Source organism: Acanthochromis polyacanthus, chromosome 14 (assembly GCF_021347895.1).
Source record: "Acanthochromis polyacanthus isolate Apoly-LR-REF ecotype Palm Island chromosome 14, KAUST_Apoly_ChrSc, whole genome shotgun sequence".
Taxonomy (NCBI): domain Eukaryota; kingdom Metazoa; phylum Chordata; class Actinopteri; family Pomacentridae; genus Acanthochromis; species Acanthochromis polyacanthus.
Genome location: NC_067126.1, coordinates 14135921 through 14160855, shown reverse-complemented (window position 1 = coordinate 14160855; position 24935 = coordinate 14135921). Strand labels below are relative to the sequence as shown.

The window sequence follows — 24935 nt, the reverse complement described above, 5'->3', positions numbered from 1 at the left end:
CCGAGTCTGACTAACATTTTGAAAGGCTAACGTTATTCTAACGTAAGTCTGAAGCTAGCTAGATTGGGATAATGTGGGAAAACCTCTCGGCTGGTAGTTGATTTTAAAGTAAGTAAAAACACAAGAATGGGGACAGGTAGTTTAAGATTCGACCTAAAACAATATTGAGGTTTTATTCATGATGAAATATGAACAAGGATGCACTGTCAACTTCATATTTGAAGTATTTTATTTCAATAAATGTTCAAAAGTAACTGAAACACCATGTTTGCCTCATGATAAATACATGTTACATTAATCCAGTTTGCTTGTGTGACCAGTAATAACTACAAACTGCTCCTAATCAAGTCATGATAATTTTATAATAGTGGGCAAGTAGAAATGACTGAATAAATTGAAGAGAGTAGTCTTCTATGTCACTGTTTCTAAAACAGGGCGTTTTTCTGGACTAATTTTTTTTTAAAAAAGGTGAAAATTAAGAGTATACCCACTTCTCCAGGGACCACTACACCACTGCTACCACTGTTTTGTGCCTTCTATTACTTGGTCTTGATCAGTAACCCATCTAGATGAGTATATGTTTATTCTCAGGATTTAATCAGTAGTGAGTTTCACTTGTAATGATTTTGTGTAGCTTGGCTTTCATAGGTCACTGTCCCCATCCCCTAGCACTTCCAAGTCTTGTCCCAACTAATAGTTGGATTGTTCCTGCAGCTTCCTACAGAGGTTGCTGTAGTACCCTGTTTGATTTAATTTTATTTTTTTCCCCTAGCTTCAGTCCTAGTCTATCAGCTAATCAATTATCCTTATCCCTTTCCCCAGTCTTCACATCCGGCAAATTCATTCTGTGTTAAATCTTCGTAAAATAAATTCCTTTTATGATTAATCCAGTCTTCTGTTTCCTGTCTGTGATTGGGTCTCTGATTTTTTTTTCTCATGATATTCACCAATTGCTCATTATGTCCACTTTTTAAAGAGTGACATGGCCATATTACCATATTTCAAAATCCTTTACACAAAGACCTTAAAATGATTTATCTTACATACACCTCTTTCAGGCTGGGCCAGTAGATATTTTCCACTGGAGGTGTTTTTGATTGACATAATTAGAGATTGACATAATTAGAGATGGACAGGCGTATTTCACAATGTTATAAACTGCATTCCATACCAATAAACTATCTCCTTGAATGGTTTCCACTTCATTCAATATAACCATAGTTAAAACAATTTCTTTCATTTGTGCAAGTCAAAACAGCTGCAATTACCTGTACTGGCATCTGACTGTAAAAAGCAAAACGGTAAGTATCATTACTGACCTACCTCATGGAAGGAGTTGAGGTGTACAAAGTGTGGCTTTGACGCAGTTTTCAGCTTATATCTCTGCAACAGTCAGTGTTTTCTTCTCATTATGACCAGTCTCTCTCTCTCTGTTTAATCAGAAATCTGACCACTCTTGTTGTTTTGTAATAATCATATGGAGCATTTAGGAATAAATTCATATGGTTTTTTGGCCAGTAGGTTTGAGAACCTGTTCAAAATCTTAAATGTCCTGCTGAGGAGAGATTTCTGTGATCTGTATAGTGACTGACCACTTTGATTTTTTTTTTTTTTTTTTTTTTGCTTTAATGGGGATGCACAGTAATTTTGTATGTGCCTGATTGGGTCTCAACTTATAACGTCTGTCATGCTGTAGGTGTTATGTGGTTGATTAAAACGTTGAATATGATGGTGAAACAATAAACTGTTCATAATGACTTCACTAGGCAATATAACAGTGTTCAAAATTAACCTTTCAAAAGAATACTTTTTCTGTTACTGTTTTGCAAGACCTTCTTACAGCTGTGGTCGGAAGACCAACTTCCTTATTCTTCTAAGCAAGTCACTGATTGGGTGTTTGCTTCAGAATTTTTGGCCAGCTCAGCTAAATTGATAGATTTCCTTCCTCTATTTCAGTCAGTGTCCCATGTGATCCTATTCGTGTCAAGAATCTTTTGCAATCTGGTAAAGAATTGTTTTGCCAACATCATGAACTGTTAGTGTTATTAGACCTCCTGAATGACAAAGTGAAGGTGATTCTGAACACTGGACAGCATGGAGACATCAGTGGGAAGGACGACAGGTCAGGTCTCCTACACTCAGAGTAACCCACTGTTTGGCATGTCACTCAGCAGCAGCGATCTGTGCAGCATCCAGCCTGACTGTGAGTACTGGGGAGGAAAATATTGAAATAAGTGAATTAGATTGAATGATTTAGAACATGGTGACATATTCACTGAATTTCATGTTTTACACTGGTTAGCCATCCTGAGAAATTTAATTACTATAGACACACAAGGAGTTATTTATTTCACTGTCTGGTAGCTGATTGTCATTTTGTTGTTTTATTCGTTTTAATGGGTCTAATAAATTACATCGATCAGGCATAACATTATGACCATCTGCCTAATACTGTGTTGGTCCCCTTGTCCTGTCCAGGCATGGACTCCACTAGACCCCTGAAGGTGTGTTGTGATATCCCAAGATGCTAGCAGCAGATACTTTAAGTCCTGTAAATTGCGAGGTGGGGCCTACATGATTCAGACTTATTTGTCCAGTACATCCTACAGATGCTTTATTGGATTGAGATTTGGGGAATTTGGTGGCCAAGTCAACACCACAAACTTGTTGCTATGCCCCTCAAACCATTCCTGAACCATTTTTTGTTTTGTGGCATGACACATTATTACACTTAAGTGTCTTAGGAGTAATAAAACTAGACACCGTTTTGCAATAGAATTAAGCTAGCCTTGACACATGTCAACGTCTGCTTGTAAAATGTAATAATGTTGGAATTACGAGTTTATTACAAGAGTATCCTACCCAGATAGCAAACTATGGGTGAATCAATGTTGAATCTATGTTGAGACCTAACGTAGAAATTATACAGAAAGTGCAAGGTTGATAAAATGTTGAGTCAACATTTGCTTACATAGATTACATGTTTGCAAACATAGATTCAACATTAATTAAACATTGACCTGTCAAACATTTTAATTAAACCAAAATACAATGTAGATTCAATGGCATCTTTTAAACACAAACTTCAATGTTGACAAAATGTTATTGAATCAACATTGATCCAACTATCAATCTTCAACCGTAACCAAAATTCAACCTTCTTAACCCTAATTCAACATTGATTTAACATCTTTTGCTATCTGGGTAAAGTGTGATTTATGGTTGAAAAGCAAACGTTGACTCAACATTTTATCAACCTTGCGCTTTCTGTATAATTTCTACGTTAGGTCTCAACATAGATTCAACATTGATTCACCCAGAGTTTGCTATCTGGGTATACACACTGGACTGAACACATCCATCTTTAAACTCAGTCTTCTGAGCCTTCTTTTGATCTCAACAACATGCTTGTAAAGATTTGTAATGGCATCTTTCATGCAACACATTTGCATCAACAAAATCTGGCTCCAGACATCCAGTGAGACAGAGATACAAATGTGTTCCAAAATCGGTTATGAACAGCGTGTACTTGGCTCGTCATAATAAGACATGACCTCCTCCAGAAACATGATTAATCACATTTTTTTGTGGGGTCAAATAGCTGCTTTTGGTATAAACTATTTTTTGTATCTTTATTGTCGTGGATATTATTGCTGTATGTCCAGGGTTTCCCCTGCCTTCGCCCGAGTCACCTGGGATAGGCTCCAGCACCCCCCGCGACCCTAGTGATGATAAAAAGCGGTGTATAGAGAATGGATGGATTGCAGCTGCAGATAATCTGTCATACCCAGGGGTCACCAAGTGACTCTTGGGTATGACAGATGAAGATTGATTTTATTCATGTAGAGATACACATCTAAGTTGTCATTGTCTGTATTGCAGTTTTAATCATGCTACATTTGCATTCACTCAAATAATTTTTAAGTGTATATCTTTCTGTTTAAATTTTATTAGTTGTTGTAATTTTTAAATTTTATTCATTAAGTACTCATTTTTTTCCCAGGTGTTGTAATGGAAGTTAGATTATAATGCATTTAAAGATATATATATAATTCAGGGTAAGTGCCTCTTTGGCATAGATTATATAATTATTATTGATGTTATGTGCTGGTACCGTGTATTATGGTAAAAATATTGTTGCTATTAATCAAGTATTTTGTGATACATATCTGGCATTTGAAAGAAAGAACTGGGACCCAAAAATGTTATTAGACTTCCTGTTCTGACTGACATACTTGCATTATAAGGCACTGACCCCAACACTGCAGTAATGAGCACCAGTGTGCTCATTACTGCAGTGTTGTAATGCATTGCAGTAATGAACAAACAAGTCAGATGGCTATCTGACTTGTTTTTTAAGCTCATTAGTTTCATACTCATGGCACAAGCCAATAAAAAATATTATTCTCAAATAAGCCTATGCTATTGCTGCTTTGACAGGTCAAAATGTAGGCAGTGATGATGAGAAGAGTTATTTAAATTAAATGACACAAAACAAAGAGCTTGTTAGCATGACAATGTGTAGAAGAGCACAGAATGTGCTGGGGAAATAAAACTGAGCACATGCAATGTAGTTCTAACAGCATCACAAAAAGAAAAACAAAATTGGAAAAGTACTTGACTTGCAATTTATTTGACTGTTGTTAGATTTCATTTTCATTCTCCATTGCTAAATCTAGAAGTGATTGATATGGCAGTCACACCAGCAGATGGTAGCAATGTTGCATCTTTCCTGGCACAGTGAGTTTTCTGACAGTAAGGAGAGCAGACTGTTGCTAAAAGCTCCTGAAACTAAATTGACTGTAGATTGAGTTTTAGACAAAATTGAACACAAACACAGCTTCATATATTGGAGTCATACATAATCATACCAATACAGCAGGACAATAATGTATTCACATATCAAAAGAATTGAAAAACACACAACCAAAACAGAATTAAATAAATGCCTTCAACTGTGTGAACATGAATAAAAAAATGGCATCTGCTGAGTGTATGCATTAATGTGAGTAGAATGAAAACAAACCAATAATAAAAAAAAAATCAATAGGCAAGAGTAGTAATTACCGGGTTCCTGGCTTACTTGCTAGTTTAGAACATCGATTTTAAAATAAATTCAATGTGCATGTTTATAGTATCATCATCAAATTAAGCCACATGCATCTACTGTAATATACAGGAAAGTATGATTAGCTTCAGCAGATGAGTTATGGAAAGCTAAAAGTAAGATAATAGTTTAAACACAAGGGGGTTAATTACTGACAGCAAGTAGGCCAAAGCCTAACTAAAAATTATGAGGACTAGCTCTTCAAACTGGGCCAGATGCCTAAAAACTAAACAGAACAGAAAACAAGGACAGGCAGTACTGGACTAACAGAGTTAACAAAGATCAAGTTCTGGGTAGGAGAAATATTAAGGTTAGCACCCCATGCTTTAAAATTGATTCAGGGAATTGGCATAGACTTATAAGATGCAGGTAATGGGAGCGGCTCACAACTGGCAAGGGTAACGATGATTTGGTGGAACTGTCTGAATCTGGCAGGAGCTTGGAAGCCGGATGGGAGTTTGAGCTGCAGATCAGAAAGGTGTAGGCCAAGGCTGTGTAGTATGAGTGTAGCAGGGACAGGTTGGAGTCCAGTAGTGGATGTGTTTTCAAAGATTTCTGAATGGGTTAAAGTGGAAGGTTGACTTGAGTTGGAGTGAGATGTGGGTTTGATAGAGTAGCTTTTTCTTTAACATTTGTTAAAGGAAAAGCCCAACATGTAGGGAAAATGTCAAACATGTTCAGTCAAAGTCTGTACAAGTTCATTTAACTAATGAAATGAACATCAGTGTCACTAGTTAACTAGAGATTCATTCTGGACCCAACTAGTTCACTAGTAAGAAAATGTGTTTAACTAGTTAACTGGTGAGGTCAAAATGAGCCCAACTTGTGCAACTAGTGGATACCTTGACATTTACTAGTTAACTAGTAAACATTCTGAGCCTCACTAGTTAGCTAGTAAGGTCGAAAAGATCCCAACTAGTTAGCTAGTGGGCATTTCATGCCTTACTAGTTAACTAGTGGCCAATTTTTAACCTGACAAGTTAACAAGTAAGAACAGAAAAATCTTACCTAGTAAAACCACTACACATTTGGCCCTTACTAGTTACACACGTGGACAAAATTGTTGGTACCCCTCAGTTAAAGAAGGAAAAACCCACAATTCTCACTGAAATCACTTGAAACTCACAAAAGTAACAATAAATAAAAATTTATTGAAAATTAAATAATCAAAAACAGCCATTACTTTTGAATTGTTGATTAACATAATTATTTAAAAAAACAAACTAATGAAACAGGCCTGGACAAAAATGATGGTACCTCTATAAAAGATTGAAAACTATTTGACCAGAGTGACATGATTAACTCAGGTGTGTCATTTAATTGACATCACAGGTGTTTCCAAACTCATAGTCAGTCAGTCTGCCTATTTAAAGGGAGACAAGTAGTCACCCTGCTGTTTGGTGAAAAGGTGTGTACCACACTGAACATGGACAACAGAAAGCGAAGGAGAGAACTGTCCCAGGACATCCGAAAAAAAATTATAGACAAACATCTTAAAGGTAAAGGCTATAAGACCATCTCTAAACAGCTTGAAGTTCCTGTGACAACAGTGGCTCATATTATTCAGAAGTTCAAGACCCACGGGACAGTAGCCAACCTCCCTGGACGTGGCCGCAAGAGGAAAATTGATGACAAATTGAAGAGACGGATCGTTCGAATTGTATCCAAAGAGCCCAGAGCAACCTCCAAAGAAATTAAAGGTGAACTCCAAGGCCAAGGTACATCAGTGTCAGATCGCACCATTCGTCGTTGTTTGAGCCAAAGTGGACTTCATGGCAGACGACCAAGGAGGACACCACTGCTGAAAAAAACTCATAAAAAAGCCAGACTGGAATTTGCAAAAATGCATGTTGACAAGCCACAAAGCTTCTGGGAGAATGTCCTTTGGACAGATGAGACCAAACTGGAGCTTTTTGGTAAGGCACATCAACTCTATGTTCATAGACTCAAAAACCAAGCATACGAAGAAAAGAACACTGTCCCTACGGTGAAACATGGAGGAGGCTCAGTAATGTTTTGGGGCTGCTTTGCTGCATCTGGCACAGGGTGTCTTGAAAGTGTGCAAGGTACGATGAAATCTGAAGACTATCAAGGCATTCTGGAGAGAAATGTGCTGCCTCGTGTCAGAAAGCTTGGTCTCAGTCGCAGGTCATGGGTCTTCCAACAGGACAACGATCCAAAACACACAGCCAAAAACACCCAAGAATGGCTGAGAGAAAAGCGTTGGACTATTCTAAAGTGGCCTTCTATGAGCCCAGATCTGAATCCCATTGAACATATGTGGAAGGAGCTGAAACATGCCATTTGGAGAAGACACCCATCAAACCTGAGACAACTGGAGCTGTTTGCTCATGAGGAGTGGGCCAAAATACCTGTTGACAGCTGCAGAACGCTCATTGACAAATACAGAAATCGTTTAATTGCAGTGATTGCCTCAAAAGGTTGTGCAACAAAATATTAAGTTATGGGTACCATCATTTTTGTCCAGCCCTATTTCATTAGTTTGTTTTTTTAAATAATTATGTTAATCAACAATTCAAAAGTGATGGCTGATTTTGATTATTTAATTTTCAATAAATTTTTATTTATTGTTACTTTTGTGAGTTTCAAGTGATTTCAGTGAGAATTGTGGGTTTTTCCTTCTTTAACTGAGGGGTACCAACAATTTTGTCCATGTGTGTAACATGTAAACTGCAACATAGGACATTAATATCTCTAGTGCAACTCAAAGATCAACATGTTCGCTAGTGGACTGCATGCAAATTAAGCAGGCGGGACAAGAATTTTGATTTGTCGGTATTCAGATTGCATGATGTGTAGCTTTAACCCATTAGAACCCAGACGCAATATTGAACAATATTAGTATAGATAGACAGATACTTAATATATATACAGTATGTATGTAATATATATTCAAGTTTGTAAGATTGTCATAAATCTTTTTTTTTTAAGTTTTAGAGCTGATGATTTATTGACAGCTGTAGTTTGAACTGAAGTTGGAGTTGAACCGAACCATCTCATTCTCAGTTCTATCACTTCTATCCACAAAAACTTTTCAGAAACTGATTGCTGAAAAAATATTAAACCTTCACGAGGACACCTCATAAACAAGGATGGATGGTTTACAGCTTTATTTATTTATTTATTTTTTGAACAATTCTTTATTTAAGTAATGCTCAGCTTAATTTACATTTGCTTATTTTTAACATGTTAGAACAACACAAACGTGGGGCATCTCGGCAATCAAACAAAAATCCTCCATTTTTCCGAGGAGATGTTTCACATTATATATGTGTCAAAAATAATAAATAATATACCTAAATAGAATCACAGTCAAAACATCCCATTAAAAATCCAGTTGTCTGTCATACAAACTGATGCATTAATTTAAGCAGTCCAGTGGAAGTGATTTACTGCTGGGGCCCAGAGATCATTAAACTGATCCATCCTCAAATGGAGTTGGGCTGTTATTTTTTCCATGAGGTATACTTTTCTCAAGCCCTCCCTCCACTGATCTGTTGTCGGGGGCTGAGCTTTGAGCCACATTTTTGTGATCGTTTTACTTGCCACAAGGAGAAGAATTTGCAACAATTTGACTCACTTTTTGGGTAAGTTTGTTATTGGAGGTACCCCAGTGATGCAGTGAACCAGTTCCAGAGACAAATTAGCTTTTAAAATTGACTGAACTTCTCCCAGAACCCTCTGCCAGAATGGTTTCAGAATGGGGCAGTCCCAGAATGTATGTGTATGGTCCCCCACGTGGTGACAATTCCTCCAACACAAATTAGATTTGGTCTTATCAAAACTAAATGTGACAAGAGGAGTACTGAAGAACCGCATCCTTACTTTCCACCCAAATTCTCTCCATAAGGGACTATTTGTCGTTTTATGGCCACTGTCAAATGATTTTTTCCATTCATCATCTTCAATAATGATGTTTGCTTCTAATTCCCATTTACTCTTTATGTCAAAGGAATTGTCACACAAGTGCGTTTGCAAGAAGGCATACATATTTGAAACAATTTTAGTCCTGTTTGGCTCATCAATACTCTTAATTAGATACATTTCTATAGATGAAGGTAGTTTTCTTAAAGCCTCCCATTCTTTACATGATGTAATATAATCTCGTATCTGTAAGTACCGAAAAAAATCTTTTGAATTCAAATCATGTTTGTCTTGCAATTGTTTAAAGGACCTCAGGACATCTCCATCAAATAACTGATGTATGGTTTTTAGCCCTTTCTCTGCTCAAATCAAGAAACCCGAGTCAATTTTATTTGGTAAAAAGTCATTTATTTTAGCAATTTGGAGAGCACGTGAAGTTGTAAGAGGTCCACCCATTTTCTTTCTTACAATTGTCCAAATTCGGTGAGTACAGGCTATCCACTCATTTTTTATTTTGAGATCCCTCCATTTCTTTTGTTCTAGAAATATAGCGGTTTCCAAACGAATCAACGGACTTGCAACGTTTTCCAATTTTATCCAATTTGTTTCGTTATCTTGAGCCATCCATTCTACCAGTCCTCGTAATTGTGCAGCCCAGTAGTAAAATTTAAAATTGGGTAAACCAAGACCCCCATTTTCCTTAGGACTGGACAACAATTTCTTTCTAATCCTAGGTTTTTTCCTTTGCCATATAAATGCAGAAATCATTTTATCCAGGATTTTGAACATGGACAGCTTTATTATTAACATCACTAAAATACATTGGTCTACATTCTACATACAGTGAGTATAAAAAGTCTACACACCCTTGTTCAAATGCCAGGTTTTTGTGATGTAAAGAAATGACACCAAGATAAATAGTTTCACAACTTTTTCCACCTTTATGTGACCTATAACCTGTACAACGCAATTGAAAAACAAACTGAAACCTTTAAAGGGGAAAAACAAAAAATGAACAGCTTAAAATAACCTAGTTGCATAAATATGCACACCCTTAAACTAATACTTTGTTACAGCACTTGGTCTTTTTGGGTAGGAGTCTTTCAGCGTGGCACATCTTGATGTGGCAATATTTGCCCAATCTTCTTTGCAAAACCGCTCCAAATCTGACAGATTGTGAGGGCACCTCTTGTGCACAGCCCTCTTCAGATCACCCTACAGATGTTCGATCGGATTTGGGTCTGGACTCTGGCTGAGCCATTTCAAAACCTCAATCTTATTCTGGAGAAGTCATTCTTTCTTGATTTGGATGTGTGCTTTGGGTCATTGTCATGCTGAAAGATGAAGTTCCTCTTCATCTTCAGCTATCTAACAGAAGCCCAAAGGTTTTGTGCCAACACTGACTGGTATTTGAAACTGTTCATAATTCCCTCCACCATGACTAAGACCCCAGTTCTAGCAGAAGAAAAACAGCCCAAAAGCATGATGCTGCCACCACCATGCTTCACCATAGACTTGGTGTTCTTTTGGTGATGAGCAGTGATGTTTTTACCCCAAATATACCTTTTGGAATCATGGCCATAAAGTTCAACCTTGGTTTCATCGGACCATAAAACATTTTCCCACATGCATTTGGGAGATTTCAGATGTATTTTTGCAAAATGAAGCTGGGCTTGGATGTTTTTCTTCATAAGGCTTCCGTCGTGCCAACCTACCCCATAGCCCAGACATATGAAGAAGACAGGAGATTGTTGTCACATGTACTACACAGCCAGTACTAGCCAGAAATTCCTGCAGCCTTTTCAATGTTGCTGTCGACCTCTTGGCAGCCTCCCTGACCAGTTTTCTTCTTGTCTTATCATCAAATTTGGACAGACGTCCTGTTCTTGGTAATGTCACTGTTGTGCCATATTTTCACCAGTTGAGGATGACTGTCTTCACTGTGTTCCATGGTATATTTAATTCCTTGGAAATTCTTTTGTACCCTTCACCTGACTGATATCTTTGAACAATGAGATCCCTCTGATGCTTTGGAAGCTCTCTGCGGACCATGGCTTGTGCTAGAACATGTGGCTACAAAAATGTCAGGAAAAGACTACTAGAACAGCTAAACTTTATTTGGGGTTAATCAGAGGCACTTTAAATGGTGACAGGTGTGTGCTGACACCATTTTAACATGAGTTTGAATGTAACTGTAACCAGTCACATTCCCACTTATAAGAGGGTGTGCACACTTATGCAATCTCATTATCTCAGTTTATTTTTACTTCACCTCCCTGAAATGTTTGTTTTTCAATTGTGTTGTACAGGTTATAGGTCACATTAGAGGTGGAAAAAGTTGTGAAATTATTTATCTTGGTGTCATTTCTTTACATCACAAAAACCTGGCATTTGAACAGGGGTGTGTAGACTTTTTATACCCACTATACGTACCTGATGTTTGTCCCCCAACATCCAGAGGTTTATAGTCTCACATATACACAAACATTACTACACTTTAATGTGATCCCCAGGACTTCTGTATGCTAAACATTATCACTGATTAATGAGGGAATATTTCATGTCAACTACTGCACTCAGAATCTGAATACAGGTGACCTCCTACAGGTGAGCTCTTCTTCTACCTGTCAGGTAATAAAACAGAAACCTTCTCAAACATCAGCAGTGTCTGATCAGAATCAGAATCACTTTATTCATCCCCGAAGGGAAATTCAGTTGTCAGAGTTCTTATCGGTTTAATTTTGAATTGAATAGCCTGACTGCTGATGGCAAGAAAGATTTCCTATATCTTTCGGTCTTGCAGCGAAGGGATAGGAGCCGTCCACTGATGTTTTGTTGTTCATTGAGGCAGATGTGAAGTGGATGATCCATGTTGGTCAGAATGGCCTCCATCTTGCTCAGTGCCCGTCTCACCACCTCATCCTCCAATGTGTTCAATCTGATTCCAACCACAGAGCCAGCTTTTTTAATCAGTTTGTTCAGACGCCTTGCATCCTTCTGTTTTATACTGCCTCCCCAGCAGACTGCAGCATAAAACAGGACACTGGCTACCACAGACTGATAAAACATCTGCAGCATCTTACTGCAGATGTCTAGTGATCGAAGTCTTCTGAGGCAATAAAGTCGGCTCTGGCCCTTTTTGTAGATGAAGTCTACGTTTGTAGACCAGTCCAACTTATTATCAAGGTGGACACCTAAATATTTATATGATGTCACCATCTCGATGTCCACGCCACAAGTGTTCACTGGAAGAAGAGGGGGTTTGGATCTGCGGAAATCGATGATCATTTCCTTTGTCTTTGAGGCGTTGAGTAGCAGGCAGTTTTTGTGACTCCAGTCACTGAAGGCATTTATCAGATCTCTCTATTCAGCTTCATGTCCATTTCTGATACATGCCATGCTAGCAGTGTCATCAGAGTATTTCTGAATGTGGCAGGACTCAGTGTTGTATTTGAAGTCAGATGTATACAGAGTGAACAGGAATGGAGCCAGGACTGTTCCTTGTGGAGCCCCAGTGCAACTCATTAATGTCCCAGAAACACAAACTGCGGCCTTCCTGTCAGGTAATCTATGATCCATGAAACACAGGAACGATCCACTCCCATCTTTTTGAGCTTGTCTTTGAGGATGGTGGGTTGGACAGAGTTTAATGCATTTGAAAAATCAAAGAACATGACTCTCACATAAACTCCAGGTTCCTCCAGATGAGACAGGGCACGGTGAAGCATGAAGAGGATGACATCCACTCCAATGTGTTCTTTGTATGCAAACTGCAAGGAATCGAGTTTGTCTTTTGACCTCAAGCCTCAGTAGACATAAAACCAGCCGCTCCAGAGTTTTCATGATGTGTGAGGTCAGAGCAACAGGTCTGTAGTCATTTAGTTCAGCCAGACATTTGATTTTTGGTACCGGTACGACATACAGGATGTTTTCCATAGAGCAGGCACCCGCCCCAGCTGTAGACTCAGGTTGAAGATCCTGTGGAGAGGTTGACACAGTTGTGCAGAACAGTCTTTAAGGAGTCTTGGACATACACCATCTGGGCCAGCTGCCTTCCCAGAGCAAAGTCTCTGAAGCTCCAACATCACCCCTGTCTCTGTGACAGAGACGGATACAGGTGCTGGAACGGAAGTGGTTTCATCTGTGGAGACGTGTAGGAGATGGAGGAGAAGAAGGGCTATAGTGGGGATTTCCACATGTTGAGGAGAAGAAGGAGGAGTAGCAGTGGAAGTAGGTGTGTCCACAGTGTCAAATCTGTTGAAGAACAAGTTGAGTTCGTCAGCTCTTTCTACATCACCCACTATTGGCTCCCTCCTCTTTTTATCGTTGTGTCCAGAGATGGTACTGATTCCTCTCCACACATCACGGATGTTACTGTGTTGAAAATTCCTCTCTATCTTCTTTTTGTATTCCATCTTTGCCACTTTCAGTCTCCTCTTCAACTCATGTTGCACTTCTTTGAGCCGTTCTTTGTCACCATCTCTAAAAGCTTGTTTTTTCTGGTTGAGGATTGCCTTTATGTCGCTTGTGATCCATGGTTTGTTATTGGGGAAACAGCGAACAGTCTTTGCAGGTATGACTGTGTCTCTACAGAAGTTGATGTATTCAGTAAAACAATCAACCTGTCTGTCAGTGTTCATACTGTCCTCATCTGTTTCCAGGAGCACATTCCAGTCTGTTGATTCAAAGCAGTCCCTTAGAGCTTCACTAGCTTGAAGAGTCCATCTTCTGATTTGGACTTTAGTTGCAGACTGTCTCAGCACACAAGGTTTGTAACAGGTCTGCAGATAAACCAGGTAATGATCTGACCTGCCCAGTGGTGGTAAGGCAGTAGCTCTGTAAGCTTCTTTGACATTGGCATACAGCAGGTCTAGGGTTTTATTCTCTCTGGTAGGGCAGTTAACAAACTGTGTAAATCCAGTCAGGTGAGAGGAGAGGCTGACATGATTGAAATCTCCTGATATTATTACAAGTGCCTCAGGATGTTGAGTCTGTATCCTAGCAACAGTATCATGCAACACATCACATGGAACCAAGTCAGTTGCTTTGGGTGGAATGCATACAAGTATTGTTATGATGTGACTGAACTCCCTTGGAACATAGCATGGACGAAGGGCAAATGCCAACAGTTCAATACCTGGACAACACAACTTCTCCTTAACCGTTATGTGCGAGGAGTTACACCATCTCTGGTTAACAAATAAAACCAGACCTCCTCCTTTCTTCTTGCCACTAGCTTTAGCATCTCTGTCTGACTTTATGAGGGTGAAGCCAGGTAGATCCACAGTTGAGTCTGAGTTGTTATAATTCAACCAGGTCTCAGTAAAACACAGGAGACTGCATTCACGGTATGTTTTGTCCGTCTTCACCAATGTCTCCAGCTCGTCACTTTTGTTTGGCAAAGAGTTCACGTTTCCCATGATGACTGATGGAAGAAAGGGCTTGTATCTCCATTTCCTAGCCTTCACCTTTGCACCAGCACGACAACCATGAAAACACCTCAAGATGTCCACTGGAATTGGATGTTGCAGTCCAGATTTGTTCTGTCTCAATGAAAAAAGCTCCTCTCTTGAATAGATTCTTCTCCCAGCAGAAACCTCCATCAGCAGTCGATAAAACACAACAAAATATTAAAAAAATATAGCAAAAATACAGCAAAAATACAGCAAAAACTGAAAACAGTTAAGAGACACCAAACTTTGCAGCCACTTTCACAGGCGCAGGTTCCGGAAATGCTCAAACTGGTCTGATATTAGAGGAACATTTACTTCTGGCTTCAACAATTCAATTCATTTTTTGAAAACAATTGAAAAATGTTTCATTGCAAAATACTTAAATATATTTAAGCATTTCATCTCCTTCAGTTTCCATGAACAGCATCCTGCTGGTCCAGATGCTGAAGATGGAGCTGCTGATGTTCTGTCTGTGGAGTTTCCCAGCAGTCAGTGAGGATCTGGGTTTCTTCAGATGTCCGTGGAATAAAATATTGCTTAAATGTTATTTCTAATGCACAGTAATAGTCATAAGAATAGAACAAAGTTGTTCGAACCCAACGAAACAGCCCTGGGACGCCGGGCCGGCCGGTAAACAACGTCGTGCCGGTGTACTCTGCAGGTTCAGAAAATGCCCACATCGGCCACCACTTCCAGCCCTGCTTCTTACTAACGTCAGATCAATAAAAAACAAAATCAATGACCTGTTCCTCCTGCTTCAAACCCACAAGGACTGCAGAGACTGCTCTGCCATCTGTAGGGATGGGAATTGATAAGAATTTAGCGATTCCGATTCCATTATCGATACTGCTTATCGATCCGATTCCTTATCGATTCTCTTATCGATTCTCATTGGGTGAGGGCATGAAAAAATACAGATGGGTTTGTTTGCTTTGACTCTTTAATATTGTCAACTTTGTACAGAAGATACAGCAGATATGCTTATAAACTTTGCTATATTAACAATTTTTGTGCACAAAAATTAGCATGTTTGCCTTCTCAGGAAGGATACGAGATCGTTCTGGACTTAGGGTGTCTCCAGCTGTGGAGAACACCCTTTCAGATGGTGTGGAGGAGGCTTGGATGCAGAGATACTTCTCAGCTAAAGCTGACACCATTGGCAAAGTGTCCCTCTTCATCCACCACCAGAGGGTGGCGCTGTCTTTGGTTGGGATGGGAGGAAGGGTTCTGTATAGTTGGACTTCTTGATCAACTCTTTGGGCTATGGAGACAGGGGGCTGCTGCTGCACAGACAAAAGCTCACTGTCCTCTTCTTCAAAAAGTTCTTCTAGGGGCTGTCTTCTTTTGCTGCTTTATGGGTGGGGTCTGAAATTGACATAACCATAGGGTTCAGTCTTAGATTAAACATTCTATGCCATCTGTCATCATTCAGCACAATAAGCAAAACTTACATAGTCATCTTCTTCGTCTTCCTCTTCTTCTACCTGCCTCTGTGTCTCTCCACACTGTGACAGCTGAAAAATAAATTCACTGTGTAACAACAACAGAGCAAGAAGAAACGTTCTCACAACAGAATTGTCTTACATTCAATGCATTTTAAAGTTTGAATACCTCTTCTGCTGCAGCTGCTGGTGTGTTTGCTGTCACTGCTGTTGCCCTGACTCTGTCCCAGATTTCATCGTTGTCCACTTTGGATTTGAATCTGGGATCTAACGCAGTGGCTTCTTCCAGGAATGCCTGAATATCAGCATCCTGGAGTTTAAATGGAGGACAACCGACACAAAATTAGGAAAAAAATATGATTAAATAAGAATAAACTTTATTGTATATCACAGAATGATTAACAAATCACTTTACCTGGTAACGTTTGGAAAGATCATTCCAAATGTTCTCCTTGATGCTCCTGGTGAATGCAGAGTCATCTACCTGCACGGTGTAATGTTTGCGTAGCTTCTGAAGGAAGGGCAGTACCTGGCCACAGGTTGGACTTTTTTCACTGGAGACTGCAAGTGTGGATGTATAATGCATCCGCATCAGCAGCACAAACTCCTCTGCCTTCCTTAGGTCCTCATTGCCAATTCTGGCCAGCCTACAACATAAACACAACACACACACACACACACACACACACACACACACACACACACACACACACACACACACACACACACATACACATATATATACTGTATTAACTACAAACAAATCTTTTCATAATGGCTTTACTTTACCACATTTTATTTAAGTATTTTTTTTCCAAACATCACTTACTTGTCTTTCTCCATGGGCTTAATTAGACGTGGGTCTATAGCTGCAGCTTGGATTGCTGAAAACTGCTCACAGAAACGCTCAATCATCAAAAACAGGGAGTTCCATCTCGTCTTCACATCTAAGAGAAGCATGTGCTGGGGTAGCCCTGAATGGACAAAAACATGAAGGGATTAGTATAAACAATATTACATTTTCATCAATTTATCATTTTAGATTAATACTAATCTTTTCATTTACATGTTAAAATGTAAATGTTGACAGACTGATTTACTTAAAATGTTTTCTTACCGAGGAGTTGTTGCTTCTCTTTGAGGACTACTTTAGCCATATGGGATCTCTTCATCCATATGACCACAGAACGAATCCTCGCCGCCCAGTTGGAAATTGTGCTGCAGTTGTACAGCTTCTGAGCTCCCAGGTTAAGTGTGTGCGCAAAACATGGAAACTTGATAATGCCCAGCTTTTTCACAGCTACATCCATGTTTGCTGCATTATCCACTTAGCTGCCACTACCTTCTCTTTTACTCCAAATTCCTCCAGGATCCCCTCTATCTCCTCTGCCACAGCTGCCCCTGTCTGAGACTCATACACTGCTTTGGTTTTGAGGACCTTTTCTTTATTCTGACCCTCCCTGACATAGTGTAACGTTACAGTGAGGTAATGATCTTGACTGAAACTGGTCCAGCCATCAGCTGTGATAGCTGCTTTTGTGACATGTTTCAGGTCTGAGATCACATTGCTTTTCTCAACCCCATACCAAGCAGGAATCAGATGGTTTGTTAAACTGTCTCTGTTAGGGACATGGTATTTTGAGTTGAGAGTCTTTATCATCTCCCTACAGAAAACACGGGAATAATGATACATAACTACACCGGTTAAAACAATTTACAACTTTGACAGTGTTGTATTTCATATGAGCAGATAACAGAAAACATGCAACAAATTAACCTACCGAAATTCTGGGGCATCTACTGTGGCAAAAGGGTGTAAACCCTTCACCACAAATCTGGTCACCACTCGGTGACATTCGTTTATCCTCGCCTCTGTCATTTTAGTCCTCCCTGCCTCGATGAAAGGGGCTGCTAAAGGTGCACGAGAGCTACTCGCTACAACCTCCGAGCCAGACTGAGAGCCAGCATCTGAGCCAGCATGGCTCAGGCCATCATCATCGTCATCTAAAATATAATTCCAGGAGTTAGGCAATATTCATATGGTGAAATGAGGTTAACTGCGCTAGCGAAAACACAATGTACAGGACCTGGAGGAGTTTATCGTTACCTTCGACATGTAAAGCAGACGACGCCGAGACGTTAGCTCCGCTCCTGCTTTTACCTGGAAGAGGCTCACTTGCACTAAGTAGAGTATCAAACGCGGTACATTTCCGCAAACTAATTACATGCTGGGTGGACAGATGTTTAAGCATATTTGAAGTATTTCCGCCCTTTGTCGAAATCGAAGCATTGCAAGTGTTGCAAGTAGCCCTGGTGTCGTCTTTACGGGTGAAATATAGCCACATTTTTGAGTGCTTCTGCCGGGGCGCCATGTTGGAAAAGTCCACAACCTGCGTGTGACGTCATGACGTTTTTGCGACGTACGAGGAATCGATAAGCGGAATCGTCACGCAAGTAAACAAACGATTCTTAGGAATCGAATTACTGGGAGCCGGTTCTCAAAAAGAACCGGTTCTCGATTCCCATCCCTAGCCATCTGCCTAACAGAGACCTGGCTGGATCACACTGTTCCTGACCAAGCCGTAACCCCACCTGGCTTCTCTCTACACCGGGCTGACAGGTCAGTGAAGCTATCCATGAAGACCAAAGGTGGGGGTATCTGTTTCATGATCAACCAGAGATGGTGTAACAACATAACAAGGCTCAACACTTTTTGCAGTCCTTACCTGGAATACATCTGCATCAAGTGCCAGCCATACTATCTTCTCAGAGAGTTTGCCTCCGTTGTTTTGATTGGAGTTTACATCCCACCATCGGCTAATGCCAACGTAGCCACTTCGGAACTGGCAACTTATATATCCTTGGTGGAAAACTCGAACCCGGATGCAGCTGTTATTGTATTAGGCGACTTCAATCACGCCATTTTGACAGCAGATCTTCCCAACTACATTCAATAAGTTACCTGCCCAAGCAGAGGCGCTAACATCCTCGACCACTGCTACATCCCCATTAGCGAAGCTTACCGGTCTTTCCCGAGGGCTCCGCTGGGCAGGTCAGATCATGCCACGCTGCTGGTCGTCCCAAAATACAGACAAAAATTAAAATCCAATCGTGCAAAAACAAAAGTTGTGAAGTGCTGGTCTAGCGCTGTCATCGACACACTGAGAGGCTGTTTTGAAAGCACTGATTGGGACGTGTTTACCGCAGCTGCGGCTACTCTGGATGAGCTGACGGACACAGTGACGTCATACCTCAACTTTTGCGTGGAAATGTGTATCCCCACAAAAACTGTAAAGATCCACAGCAACAACAAGCCGTGGTTATCTAAGGACATTAAAATTATCCGTCAGAAAAAGTGCAGTGCGTTCACTGAGGGTAACATGGAGCAATATAGGGCGGCTAAATATGAACTAAGAGCTGCTATCAGAAAAGCTAAATCACAGTATACACACAGGCTAGAACAGCAGATAGCCACTAATGACACCAGGGCCATTTGGAGGAAATTGAAAGCAATGACTGGTTGCAACAACAACACTGCTCCCACACTTGACGTGGAGGAAGACCTCCCAGACAAGTTGAACACCTTCTATGGGAGGTTTGAGAAGCCACCTATTTCCACCTATCTCCCTCCATCTCCTCCTTTTTACATCCAGGAGGAACAGGTGAGAACCTACTTTCTTAAATCAAAGAGGGGGAAAGCGGCTGGCCCAGACGGTGTCAGCCCAACAGTCCTGAAACACTGTGCATACCAGCTAGCCCCAATATACACCATCATCTTCAATAGCTCCCTCAGTCAGTGCATGGTACCCAAAAGCTTTAAGGACTCTGTCATCACTCCGGTCCCAAAAAACAACAAAATATCCTGCCTCAACCACTACAGACCCATCGCTCTCACATCTGTTATCATGAAATCATTTGAATGCATTATACTATTCCATCTGAAACAATTCACCATGGACAAGATATCAGTTTGCATACCGGGCTAACAGGTCTGTGGAAGATGCAGTTAACCTGGCTCTTCACAAGATACTCCACCATCTTGAGACCCCCCACACCTATGCCCGTGTACTGTTCATTGATTTCAGCTCTGCTTTCAACACCATTGATCCACACAAACTCTTCAATAAACTTATGGACTTAGACATTGGCATTTCCTTGTGCTACTGGACCAGGAGCTTTCTGACAGAAAGGACACAGATTGTCAGGATGAGTGGCCTCTCATCCCAGCCTCTGAGCACCGGTGCCCCCAAGGGATGTGTCCTTTCGCCCTGGTTGTTTTCCCTCTACACAAACACGCTTACATCTACACATAGTTCAGTATCCATACTCAAATATGCAGACGACACAACAATAATTGGACTCATCACTGACAATAATGAAAACCACTATCGTGAGCAGATCACCCAAGTAGTCACTTGGTGTCACAACAATAACCTTCAGCTTAACACATCAAAAACAAAGGAACTCATTGTTGACTTTACGCACTCACCTTCATTCAAAACACCCATTTCACCCATCTCACTAAAGACATAACCATCACAGGCTCATTTAAATTCCTTGGGACACACAAAACACCCTCAAATGGAAGCAACACGCAGATGAAATCTACAAAAAAGCCAATAAAAGACTGTTTTTCCTCAGACAGCTCAGAAAGTTCAGAGTCAGACACAACATTCTACACAGCCATCACTGAAAGTATTCTCACTTTATCAATATTAGTCTGGCATGGAAATTTGGACAGTCACTCCCGCACAAAACTCCAACGTATCATCAACAAATCATCCAAAATCACTGAACACACACTCCCATCCATAGACACTCTGTATCAAAGACGCACCACACAGCGGGCTAGAAAAATTACTTCAGACCATATACACCCTGCTCACCACCTGTTCACACTCATGTTCTCTGGGAGGCGCTACAGGCCCTTGCCAGCCAAAACAGTCAGATTCAAAAACAGTTTTTTTTCCCCATAGCACAACAAATCACACTAAACAAATCAATGCCCTGATGGGACCTGTTGTGCTTTGTTTGTTTGTTTTTGTCATGTATTTGTATTCTTATTGTATTGTTCATTGTATTATTTAATGACACGGTAGATGTGAGCATGAAATGCTGTACCGGAAACAAATTCCACCAACTTTGATGTGTGGCCATTAATAAATGAATCTGAATCGGAATCTGAAGACAAAACAATAATGCAGAAGCACACAGTCAGCAATTGAGTAAAACATTAACAATATTATGTTATGAATATTAATTTTAACTTCTTTCTATTCCATTTTTCTCTGAACAATAAAAAAAATACACCATGAGTCCAAAGTGTGACCATTAGATAAATGTAACACTACTTACTGGACTTTATCACATCATCCTTTATCACATAATCGTCACAGTTCTTGCACTATTTGAATTTTCTTGCACTTCACATCATTCCACAAGCCACTTTTTCCACCCTTCACTCTTGTGCATTTTGTAAATATTATTATGATTATAACTATAGTGTTGTTTATTGTTGCTCACTGTATGCTGTAACATGGTAAATTTCCCCTGACATGGGGAGTAATAAAAGATTATCTTATCTTGTCTTGTCTTATCTTATCTTATCTTATATCCCCATTTAACCACTATAGAACCATCAGAGCCAGTGACAGATTTCAAAAAGTATTGCCAACATAAGGCTGCTCTCGGCGGCTACAGTGAGCGCTGACCGTCCGCTCATAGCCGTCTATCCTGGATCCTCACATCTCCGAAACCGTTGGAGCAAATATTTAATCTGACTTTATCTGGATAAATTGACCACATATTTGACGTTTACACAACTACTTTCTCACCTAAAATAATCTGAAAACTACATTTTCTGTCAAAGTAACAGTAGTATTCCAAAACAAACCTTCTGTCACCTCTGAAAGTTTCCTCCTCCGCCTTTCCCGTTGGTCGTCCTTGTGATGATATTTGTCAATAAAATGCATAAAACTGATCTCTCGTCCCTCGTTTGAGGTGGTTATGGCAACAAGAAACTTAAGATTCGAGACTACAGAACTTGAAAGAGCGACAGAATTTACACTACAGATAGAGCAGTACAGATGCTCTGCACCTTTATCTGATACACCTCAAGACGCTGTCTACCATGTTTGTTTTAGAAAATGAAATGGGCAGCCAATAGGAAACCATTACACGATTTCCTCCTCCTCCTCCTCATTAGCATGTAATGCAAGGAGCAGTACAAGTTCACTAATTAACTAGTAGAGTGTAAATAGTCCAAGTAGTGAACTAGTGTAGAAATTTGACACTAGTTCAGGTCTTTTCGACTCCACTAGTGAACTAGTGGGTGTTTTTGAGCTTACTAGTTAACTAGTGCAGTGAAAATAAAGTCCAACTAGTGTACTAGTGAAGAAAATTAATCTAAACATCAGTAGTAGCACTAATGACACTGGTAGTCCTAGTACAACTAAATTAAACCTAAATTAATTGAATTAAGGTAAGACACAATAGTTCGTCAGCACCAGACACTGGATCATGGAGCACATTTTATTTTTTATAGGTGTCACTATTAATTAATTTATTTTCAGTGGCCTCTGGTTTTAATAAAATATTAAAATATTATCTCATGCTTCTACAGAGCCCTGGAAGGACATGGAGAGGAAAAAAAATAGTATATCTTTTGCAATCTCATAAAAACATTGTCTTTCTTTTTCTGTTTTTTTTTTTTTTTTTAATTATGGAAATGTGATGTACAAACAGTGTGGCATATTCAAAAAATATTTATAATGCAATATATTTAAAAGCAATAAAGAAGTTTTGCGAGTTTTAGGTCAATGAACTTCTGGGTCATTTTGTCGCTATGGAAAAAACAATAATGGAGCTCACTCACACACTACTCATTTTTATTTTGAAATGGGCTCCAAATATAAAGATATTGCACAAGTGGTGTCTGCTACAAACTCATCACTGTCGGCAGGAGAGCACGCACCAGATCAAGGCTGCATCGCTCACTTTATGTTCGTCTTTTATCCTTTCAGAGCTCCATAGACTGCATGACTGTATGATTGTGACAGATCTGCATTATTACTGTGCATTATTAATATGTTTTAATGGACTTTTATTTTGAATTACATTCTGTTTTTTAGGGCTGGACCCAAATATCTGAATATTCGATTGTTGTGGTGGTATCCAAATATTAAATTTGAAGACGGAATACTCAAATTTCAGGACTGTTTTACAGGACCACATGTGTTTTAGCTTAATAGACCTTATTAACAAGGAAGGATGGGTTTACGGTTTTATTATTAACATTACTAAAATACATTATTCTACATTCTACATACATACTTCATGTTTGTCCTCCAATATCCAGAGGTTTATAGTCTGACAGATACACAATCATCACTACACTTTAATGTGATCACCAGGACTTCTGTATGGATTGAACATCAACAGTAATTAATGATAGAACATTTCATGTCAGTTGCTTTACTCAGAACCTAAACACAGGCGAGCTCTTCTTCTGCCTGTCAGGTAATAAAACAGAAACCTTTTCAAACGAAAGCAGCATCTGATCAAACAGTTCTGATATTCGAGGACAAAGCAAGAATTCAGAAGCACACAGTGAGCGATCGAGTAAAACATAAACAATATAAAGTTACGAACATTAGCTTTAACTTATTTCAAACTTTCAAGCTCACCAAAGCAAATCAGTATGTGGCTTTGGGTTTCAGAATTTGAAAAGCAACAAGGAAAAAAAAAAAAGAAAAATCAATTAGTGAACTGTTACAAGAGGAAAAATGGCTTTAATCTGCATGTATTTTAAGCAAGGGGCAGTGAACAATAGTGGAAGCTCAGAATCAGACTTTACAGGGTTAAATTTTTACTGGGTGGAACTCTTACCGGAGATCCAATAGAAGGTGTTCGCTTATGGCACTTTCCTGCCTCCTGATTAGCATTTGGAGCAACTAGTGTAACTAGTGGGCAATTTAGGTTTCACTAGTTCTACTAGTAAACATTTGGGCATCACCAGTTAACTCAAAAGACCTTTTAACTAGTTAACTAGTGATGCCTCAAATATCCACTAGTTCTACTAGTGAACATTTTGGACCTCACTAGTTGAACTAGTTAAGTCCAAATGTCTCATTAGTTAACTAGTGGATATTTGAGGCATCACTAGTTAACTAGTACAAGTTTTGAGCCTCACTAGTTAAGTATTTGGACTTCAAGAGGGTTTCACTAGTTAGCTAGTCAGTATTTTGACCTTCAGTGGGTGTTTCAGCTCTCACTAGTTAACTAGTGCAGGAAATTATAGGCCACTGTTGTACTAGTTAACATGTTAAAGCTTTTGCATCTTACTAGTTAATTAGTACGACTTTGAACATTACTAGTTTAGTCCAGTGGGCCACTAGGGCATCAAAAAGCTGACTAGTTGTGAGTTTGGCACTACTAGTGTGGTTCTAGGTGTCACTAGTTAGACTTCTGTTGGCACTAGTTGAACAATAGTAGTGCCACTAGTTGCTGAAAATGAGTGACTAGTCAGTGCTTTTGTGCAACTAGTACGGCAAAGTGTGTAACTAGTGTGGCTGAATGTCCAACTAGTGTTGACAAAGACCGAACTAGTGAAGAAAACTAATGTCTGATATCAAGGATATGGAATAAATGCTCAAAGGGCTTTCCATAGCAGGCCTGATTTCTCCCACCGCCTCGCACAGTATCCCCTGCTGATTGTATTGGCCACACCTGCCCGTCAGCACCACACACACACTCCACCTGCAGACAGAAAGGAAGGGAGGGGGAAGGAAGAAACTTGCCACTACCAAGAGCCAGAGGCGGCAAGCGTAACAAGTCATCGTTTACTAGCATTTTAAATGCACTTTCACGTTTATGTTTCAGATCTGAAGCCCGCAAGGCCCAGAAGAAAATGGTGCTTTCATGTGATAGTTGTTTACCTCATCTTGCAGACGCCCCTTAATGCCTTTCTCATTTATAAAGGTAACAGTGCAAACATGTAGCATTACTAATAGCACAGATAAAAATGTAATAATATAATATATAACAAGA

The 24935-nt window shown here is 39.7% G+C and overlaps 2 protein-coding genes across 4 annotated transcripts in view; one reads left to right on the top strand and one right to left on the bottom strand.

The window, feature by feature from the left end:
* Positions 1 to 1748: 1748 nt before the first annotated feature.
* The window catches only part of marco (macrophage receptor with collagenous structure), an 84739-nt gene continuing 61552 nt past the window's right edge, over positions 1749 to 24935 (top strand). The window contains exons 1-2 of one of the 2 annotated variants that reach the window (XM_051958975.1): positions 1749 to 2203; positions 24768 to 24866. In XM_051958975.1, coding sequence (XP_051814935.1) covers positions 2095 to 2203; positions 24768 to 24866 — 208 coding nt within the window. In that variant the 5' untranslated portion in view covers positions 1749 to 2094. The remainder of the gene's footprint in view (positions 2204 to 24767; positions 24867 to 24935) is intronic. The other variant, XM_051958974.1, reaches the window with a different exon arrangement.
* On the bottom strand, positions 11402 to 24866 carry LOC127537121 (uncharacterized). 2 transcript variants are annotated; one of them, XM_051958929.1, is made up of 6 exons: positions 17005 to 24866; positions 16717 to 16861; positions 16303 to 16534; positions 16057 to 16197; positions 15897 to 15959; positions 11402 to 15810 (listed from the first exon to the last, which is right to left on the bottom strand). In XM_051958929.1, exon 6 carries the CDS (start codon positions 14593 to 14595, stop codon positions 12871 to 12873), a length of 1725 nt encoding a protein of 574 aa, XP_051814889.1. In that variant the 5' UTR covers positions 14596 to 15810; positions 15897 to 15959; positions 16057 to 16197; positions 16303 to 16534; positions 16717 to 16861; positions 17005 to 24866; the 3' UTR covers positions 11402 to 12870. The 2 variants fall into 2 exon arrangements, with proteins under 2 accessions (XP_051814889.1, XP_051814888.1); XM_051958928.1 differs by having other exon boundaries at positions 16717 to 24866.